This window comes from Bison bison, unplaced genomic scaffold, assembly GCF_000754665.1.
Source record: "Bison bison bison isolate TAMUID 2011002044 unplaced genomic scaffold, Bison_UMD1.0 scf7180017864317, whole genome shotgun sequence".
NCBI classification, from domain to species: domain Eukaryota; kingdom Metazoa; phylum Chordata; class Mammalia; order Artiodactyla; family Bovidae; genus Bison; species Bison bison.
Window position 1 is genome coordinate 7,193,476 of NW_011494889.1, and position 9,209 is coordinate 7,202,684.

At 40.3% G+C, this 9,209-nt stretch overlaps 1 protein-coding gene across 1 annotated transcript; it reads left to right on the forward strand.

Annotated features, from left to right (window-relative positions):
• The first annotated feature begins 319 nt into the window (after positions 1–319).
• Positions 320–1,892, forward strand: LOC104997920 (B-cell CLL/lymphoma 7 protein family member C-like). The gene is given in 2 exon segments (XM_010852903.1): positions 320–1,082; positions 1,084–1,892. Coding segments are annotated over 2 exon segments (669 nt in total). The 5' UTR covers positions 320–923; the 3' UTR covers positions 1,594–1,892.
• The last annotated feature ends 7,317 nt before the right edge of the window (positions 1,893–9,209 follow it).

The following is a 9,209-nucleotide window of genomic DNA, read 5'->3' on the forward strand; positions in this document are numbered from 1 at the left end:
TTTTCCACAGTTTATTGTGATCCACACAGTCAAAGGCTTTGACATAGTCAATAAAGCAGAAATAGATGTTTTTCTGGTTCTCTCTTGCTTTTTCGATGATCCAGCAGATGTTGGCAATTTGATCTCTGGTTCCTCTGCCTTTTCTAAAACCAGCTTGAACATCTGGAGGTTCATGGTTCACATATTGCTGAAGCCTGGCTTGGAGAATTTTGAGCATCACTTTACTAGCGTGTGAGATGAATGCAATTGTGCAGTAGTTTGAGCATTCTTTGGCACTGCCTTTCTTTGGGATTGGAATGAAAACTGACCTTTTCCAGTCCTGTGGCCACTGCTGAGTTTTCCAAATTCACTAGTCATTAGGATATCTATTATAAAAATAGGAAATAACAAGTCTTGGTGAAGATATGGAAAAATTGGAACAGTTGTACATTACTGATGGAAATATAAAATGGTTCAGCTGTTGTGGAAAACAGTATGGTAGTTCTTCAAAAAATCAAAACCTAATAACCATAAAACCCAGCAGTTCCACTTTTGGATATACACTCAAAATAATTGAAAACAGGGTCTCAAGTATTTGCACATCAGTGTTCACAGCAGCATTATTCACAGTAGCTGAAAGGTGGAATCAACCCGAATATCCATTGACAGGTGGATACATAAATGAAAGTGGCGTATATATACAGTGGAATAGCATTCAGTCTTAAAAAGGAACAAAACTATGAAACTATGACACATACTACAACATGGATGAACTCTGAAGATGTTATATGCTAAGTGATATAAGCCAGATACAGAAGGACAAATATTGTATGATTTCAAATACATGAGGGACGCAGAACAGTAAAACTCATAAAAACAGAAAGTAGAATGGTGGTTGCCAGGAGCTGGGAAGAATCTGTCAGGAGATAAGAGGAATAGGCAGTATGGCCGGCCGGACTGTGCAGGCCGAGACCCGGAGCCGAGCCAAGGATGACATCAAGAAGGTGATGGCGACCATCGAGAAGGTCCGGAGATGGGAGAAGTGCTGGGTGACTGTGGGCGACACTTCCCTTCATATCTTCAAGTGGGTGCCAGCGGTGGACTCCCCAGGAGGAGGAGCACCGGAGGGCAGGTGGAGGGGCGGAGAGATCCCGAGGCTGGGAGCGGAGGGGCAGGGGCGCCAGTCCCTGAGGGGGTGGCCCTCTCATCCTGCTGGATCTCAATGATGAGAACAGTAACCAGAGTTACTCAGCCTTCCATTCAGAAGGCTCCCTGCAGAAGAGCACGGGGCCCAGCCCTGGGGGCACCCCCCAGCCCAGCCGTCCTGTGTCACCTGCTGGACCACCAGAAGGGGTTCCAGAGGATGCTCAGCCCCCACAGGTGGACCAGGAGAGAGATCCTGGGGGCATACCTGTGGGCAGCATGGATGAACCCCCCATGTTGGCCAAGGAGGAGCCTGTTCCAGAATTGCTGGAGGCTGAGCAGGATTCTAAAGAACAAGGACAAGATCATGGAACATGTGAAGTGAAGTCTGCTGTGCCGATGATGTCAACAATTATGTCAAAGAAGCATGGAAAATTGATGGAGGAGATGGAGAAACTTCTCAGAGTGTGAATGCAGGATCAGCATCAGTGTCGAATCCTGCTCAGCTTAATGCTGATTCAAGAGAAAGCTAAAAAGCCTTTATGAAGGCTTGGAGAAGAAACAGGGCGAAGAATCAGAGGGTGCATCTCTAATGCCAGCCATGGTTCAAGGCTACAGTCAACCTTCACAATGGAAAAGTGGCGAGGTCATGAGTGCAAATATGGTAGCTGCCTGGGAACTTCCTGAAACCCTTGGAGAAATTATTGTACTGTACTGTACTAATGACTTCCTTGGTGACTCAGACGGTAAAGCATCTGTCTACAATGCGGGAGACCGGGTTTGATCCCTGGGTTGGGAAGATCCCTTGGAGAAGGAAATGGCAATCCACTCCAGTACCATTGCCTGGAAAATCCCATGGACAGAGGAGCCCGGTAGGCTACAGTCCATGGGGTCACAAAGAGTCGGACACAACTGAGCAACTTCACGGTCAAGAGGAATAGGAAGCTAATGTCTAGTGGGTACAAAGTTTTTGTTTGGAATGATTAAAAGTTCTGATAAGGGAGAGGGTGATAGTTGCAGAGCACTGTGAATGTTCTTTGTTGTTGTTGTTCACTCAGTCATGTGTGACTTTTGTGACCCCACAGACTGCGGCATGCCAGGCTTCCCTGCCCTTCACTATCTCCCAGACTGTGCTCAAACTCACGTCCACTGAGTCAATGATGCCATCCAACCATCTCATCCTCTTTCGCCCCCTTCTCCTCCTGCCCTCAATCTTTCCCAGCATCAGGGTCTTTTCCAATGAGTTGGCTCTTCGCACCAGGTGGCCAAAGTATTGGAGCTTCAGCATCAGTCCTTCCAATGAATATTCAGGGTTGATTTCCTTTAGGTTTGATCTCCTTGCTATCCAAGGGACACTCAAGAGTCTCCTCCAGCAGCAATGTCACTGAATTGTGCATTTTTAAAAGGTTAGAATGGTTTTTAAAAAATCCTAAAAATCAAAGTTCAAAAAAAAGAATCAACCATTCTAATGACACTGTTCTAAAACTGACTGGTAATGTGTGAACATACCTATGAATATATTAAAAACTGAACTGTATATCTTGAAAGAGTGAACTAGATGGTATGTGAATTATATCTCAATAAAGCTGCTATTTTAAAAAATGGAAGGGATATTATAATTCTTACACTCATAGGTAAGATAATTATGTAAGTAAACATTCCTCTTATTCTAATGAATAGAGTAATTTTTCTTAAAGTTACTAAAATATTTTTTAAATGCCAATTAATGCAATTTTTAACATGTTTGTAAAGGCAGTCCTTCTCAATCTGAACTCTTATTTCCTCTTCTTGTATCTTGCATTAGCTGTCTTAGTCTATTGGGCTAAGATATTGGGCTGCTGTAACAAAGTATCACAGACCAGGTAGTTTATAAACAACAGAAACTTATTTTTCACAGTTCTGGAGGCTGAAATTCTGAGACCAGGATGTCAGTATGGTTCAGTGAGGGCTCTCTTTCAGGTTACAGACTTCTCATTGTATTTTCACATAGTGGAAGATGGTAGGGACCTCTGCACGATCTTTTTTATTGGGGCAGTAATCCCATTCATGAGGGCTACATCCTCATGACCTAATCACTTGCCAAAGATTCCACCTACTAATAACATGACTTTTGGGAGTTAGGATTTCAACATATGGTCTGGTGCTCAAAAATTCAGACCACAGCTCTATTACTTACTGTATTTTGTTGAAAGGGTGTGGCTAGATATGACACTCTTGCCTTGTTCCTGATCTTAGTGGGAAAGTCTCAAATTTCTCACCATTAAGTCTGATGTTAACTTTAGGTTTTTGTAGATGCTCTTTCTCAAGTGGAGGAAGTTCCCTCTATTCCTAGTCTACTAGGAACTAGTAATTTTTCTTTTTTACTCTGTTGATGATATGAGTTACATTAAATGACTTTTGAATGTTGAAGCAGTCTTGCATTCCTGGGATAAATCCTACTTGTTTTCAGCGTATAATTGTTTTTATATATTATTGGATATATATGTATTAGAAGCACTTAATATGGACCAGGCAATAATCTAAATTTTTTACACATTTTAACAAATGTAATCATTAACAAATGTAATCAAGCTAGAATCAAGATTGCTGGGAGAAATATCAATAACTTCAGATATGCAGATAATACCACTCTAAGGGCAGAAAGTGAAGAGGAACTAAAGAGGCTCTTGATGAGGATGAAAGAGGAGAGTGAAAAAGGTGGCTTAAAATTCAACATTCAAAAAACTAAGAACATGGCATTTGGTCCTATCACTTCATGGCAAATAGACAGGGAAATAGTGAAAACAGTGACAGATTTCACCTTCTTTGGCTCCAAAATCACTGAGGATGGTTAACTGCAGCCACAAAATTAAAACACACTTGGCTCCTTGGAAGAAAAGCTGTGACAAACCTACACAGTATATTAAAAAGTAGAGACATCACTTTGCCAACAAAGGTCCATATGATCAAAGCTGGTTTTTCCAGTAGTCATGTACGGATGTAAGAGTTGGACCATAAAAAAGGCTGAGCGCCAAAGAACTGATGCTTTCAAACTGTGGTACTGGAGAAGACTCTTGAGAGTCCCTTGGACAGCAAGGAGACCAAACCAATCAATCCTAAAGGAAATCAACACTGAATAACTCATTAGAAGGACTGATGTTGAAGCTGAAGCTTCAATACTTTGCCACCTGATGTGAAGAGTCAACTCATTAGAAAAGACTCTGATGTTGGGAAAGACTGAAAGCAAAAGAAGAGGGCGACAGAGGATGAGATGGTTGGATAGCATCACTGATTCAATGGACATGAACTTGAGCAAACTCCGGGAGATGGTGAGGGATAGCGAGGCCTAGGGTACTGCAGTCCATGGGGTCACAAAGAGTCAAACACAGTTTAGTGACTCAACAACAACAACAAATCATTAACCAGACTTACACGTGTGTACTTGCTAAGTCACTTCAGTCATGTCTGACTCTTTGCAACTCCATGGACTATAGCCCACCAGGCTCTTCTGTCCATGGGGATGCTCCAGGCAAGAATGCTGGAGTGGGTTGCCATGCCCTCCTCCAGGAACCAAACTTATCAGGATGATGCCATTATTTTTTTATTGTAACAAAATACACATAACATGAAAATTTCCACAGCCATTTTTAAGTATACATACAGTTTAGTGATATTCAGTTCAGTTCAGTTCAGTCACTCAATCGTGTCCGACTATTTGCGACCCCATGAATTGCAGCACGCCAGGCCTCCCAGTCCATCACCATCTCCCAGAGTTCACTCAAACTCACGTCCATCAAGTCGGTGATGCCATCCAGCCATCTTATCCTCTGTCATCCCCTTCTCCTCCTGCCCTCAATCCCTCCCAGCAACAGAGTCTTTTCCAATGAGTCAACTCGTCACATGAGGTGGCTAAAGTACTGGAGTTTCAGGTTTAGCATCATTCCTTCCAAAGAAATCCCAGGGCTGATCTCCTTCAGAATGGACTGGTTGGATCTCCTTGCAGTCCAAGGGACTCTCAAGGGTCTTCTCCAACACCACAGTTCAAAAGCATCAATTCTTCAGTGCTCAGCTTTCCTCACAGTCCAACTCTCACGTCCATACGTGACCAATGAAAAAACCATAGCCTTGACTAGACGGACCTTTGTTGGCAAAGTAATAATTCTGCTTTTGAATATGCTATCTAGGTTGGTCATAACTTTTCTTCCAAGGAGTAAGAGTCTTTTAATTTCATGGCTGCAGTCACCATCTGCAGTGATTTTGGAGCCCCCAAAAATAAAGTCTGACACTGTTTCCATTGTTTCCCCATCTATTTGCCATGAAGTGATGGGACCAGATGCCACGATCTTCGTTTTCTGAATGTTGAGTTTTAAGCCAACTTTTTCACTCTCCTCTTTCACTTTCATCAAGAGGCTTTTTAGTTCCTCTTCACTTTCTGCCATAAGGATGGTGTCATATTAAGTACATTTATATTACTATGCAGCTATCATCATTGTCTATCTCCAGAACTTTGTGCTATATATGCATTAGATGGGCTTCCTAAGTGGCTCAGTGGTAAACAATCGCCTGCCAATGCAGGAGCTGCAGAAGAAGTGGGTTCAATCCCTGGGTCCAAAAGATCTCCTCGAGAAGGAAATGGCAACCCGCCCAGTATTCTTGCCTGGGAAAACCCATAGACAGAGGAGGCTGGTGGGCTATAGTCCATGGGGTTGAAGAGTCAGACACAACTTAGTGACTGAGAATGTATGCACATGTATTAGATACTAATTACTATGGTTAAATCTGAGCTTAAATAAGTTACTGTTTCAAAATATTGTATCACAGGATCAAGACTATTCAAACTGATGAGACTAACATGAATGAAGTCTTATGGAGAAAAACAATTTAAAACCTTTGATGAGTCTATTATTTAAATAGATTAAAATAAGGCAAGGTTGATTTTTTTCATGCAATTACTCTGGCAGACTCCAACAATCATAACTGATAGCTGAGAATGCTACCTGAAAGAGTAAACCCAGAGCTCAAGATGAAAATAGCACTATTGTGCAAGCTGCCTATGGTATTTCAAAACTAGTAAGAAAAGCAAATCTTTAATAGAGTAGCATGCATGCATGCTCAGGAGCTCAGTCCTGTCCGACTCTTTGTGACTCCATGGACTGTAGCCTGCCAGATTCCTCTGTCCATGGAATTTTCCAGGCAAGAATACTGGAGTAGGTTGCCATTTCCTTCTCCAGGGGACTCTTCTTGAGCTGGGGATCTAACCTATGTCTCTTGGGTCTCCTGCATTGTCAGGAGGATTCCTTTCCACTGTGGCACCTGCAAAGCCCCTGGATAGAATAGACACAACAGTAATAAATACACTTCATCCTAATTCAAATGTCTTGTTGGTTATAAAATTAAAGTGCACATCACGGGGCAACTAAGCCCGAGCACCACAATAACTGAGCTGGCGCTCTGGAGCCTGCTAGCTGCAACTACTGAGGCCCGAGCACCTAGAGAAGCCTGTGCTCCTCAACAAGAGACGCCACCACAAAGAGAAGCCTGAGACTGCAACTTAAGAGTATCCCCTGCTCAGAGCAACTTGAGAAAGCCCATGCACAGCAACAATGGCCCCAGCACAGCCAAAAATCAAATAGATAAAACTTTACAAAATAATAAGGGCATACATATTTTAGACAATAAATCAAGTTTAACAATTCTAACACTCCTTCTGAATACTACTATTAAAGGTTCCAGGTAGTTGAGCCAATCAAGAAGCTAACACCAAACTAAAGCATCACTTTCCCCTCTTGCCCTTTAGTATCCCTGACTTCTTTTGTTTATTTAGATTCTTCATCTTCAAAATACAAAAAGCCAGATTGTGTATATCATTGCCAAAATATAAGACCCAGTCTCATAATATTTGGCTAAAATATCGTGGAAACAAGTCAGAAAGCTATATTAACCTATTTACATGCTAAGAGCCTAATGGAAGCTTTAAAAAGTTTTTACTGATGTCAGAAAATAATATAAACTATTTAAATTAAAATGAAAGTACAAGAATATGTCTTTGCAACAATGGATGTGAATGTATGCCAAAAATATTAATACTTGGCAACTTATACTGATTAAGTCAGTATTTCAAAACAACAATTAAAATAATGCCTGATGGAAAAACAACTTTTATCAGGAAAAAATCTTGAGGATTAGAATATAACAAATAAGATACTTGAGGAAATAATTATGTCTTAAGAAACAGACTTTTTTAACCTAAAAGTATATTAAAATGGAATGTAATGTGATCAAATGTGCTATCACTAATTTTTAAAATGATTGTGGCAATCAAAGTACTTCTCTCTATGAATTTGTGTGTATATAACATTATTGTAAGTTGGTACAAGTGTAAGTTGGTCCAGTATATCTTTATTAGCTATTAACATACAGATTATGATTTTATGCAGACATATTTAGGTCAGTAGAGAAAAAAAAAGACAATTGAAAACCTCAGAATCAAGAACTGAAAGAAAATTTAGAAGTCATTTAGCCCTCTCAACTAATAAGAAAATCCCCTCTGAAATGAGCTTATGTGGTTGTGGATCAAGGTTTGGTTTATTGTCCTCCACAATGTGACTGATCACTCATTTTTGCTTTTGTTTTTAAGAAGCAGTGCACTTAAAAAGGTGACCAAGACCACCATTAAAAATGGTGAAAAATATGTTCACATAGGTCTTAAAAAAAAGGAATCCATACTCAGTCCTCATTCACAAGGCATAAAGTCTCAACTAAATTTAACTCTTTATTAGTCATATCAATAGAAAAGTAAAGTCATAATTCATAAATGTGACAAATGTGCTCTGGAAATAATAAATCTCTTGCTACAGAATATGTTTAAACTATAACTTTAACATATATGAATAAATGCTTGGGAATTCCTTGACAGTTCAATGGCGAGGACGGGGCACGTTCACTGCTGTGGCCTGGATTTGATCCCTGGTAAGAACTAAGATTCCCTCAAGCTGCACGGTGCAGTTTTAAAAAAAATGCTTGGTTGATAATCCAAGTAATTCCACTTATTTAATTCATGGTTACATCTAATTCAACATCAAAAATGTTATCTCAAAAATTAAGTAAAGCTAAAACATAATATGCACGTTTTTAGCAAAGTAGATGTAGTTTTGTGACGCTTGGGAAAAATATTAGCAATAACATTTAATTTCACAGAAATGTCACATTCAGCAGATATTCTAAAAAACGTTACTTTTTATAGCATGCTCACTTAGCAAAATATGGAATGACCATATGTGAAAATGAGCACTTTCATAAAATGGTCAGATGGTGAAATAATATCAGAAATACTAGTTAACAAGCACATTTTTAAGTGTAATTAATTTATTTTAATTGGAGGCTAATTACTTTACAATATTGTGGTGGTTTTTGCCATACATTGACATGAATCAGCCACGGTGTACAGGTGTTCCCCATACTGAATCCCCCACCCTATCCCTCCGGGTTGTCCCAGAGCACCAACTTTGAGTGCCCTGCTTCATGCATTGAACTTGCATTGGTCATCTATTTCACATATGGTAATATACATGTTTCAGTGCTAGTCTCTCATATCATCCCACCCTCGCCTTCTCCCACAGAGTCCAAAAGTCTGTTCTTTGCATCTGTGTCTGTTTTGCTGTCTTGAATATAGGGTCATCATTACTGTCTTTCTAAATTTCATATATATGTGTTAGTATACTGTATTGGTGTTTCTCTTTCTGACTTACTTCACTGTGTATAATAGGCTCCAGTTTCGTTCACCTCATTAGAACTAACTCAAAGGTGTTCTTTTTTATAGCTGAGTAACATTCTATTGTGTTTATGTACAACTTCCTTATTCATTCATCTGCCGATGGACATCTAGGTTGTTTCCATGTCCTGGCTATTGTAAACAGTGCTGCAATGAACACTGAGGTACATGTGTCTCTTTCAACTCTGGTTTCCTCAGTGTGTATGCCCAGTAGTGGGATTGCTGGGTTGTATGGCAGTAGGGTTGTAAGCCTTTGACTGTGTGGATCACAATAAACTGTGGAAAATTCTGAAAGAGATGGGAATACCAGATCACCTGACCTGCCTCTTGAGAAACC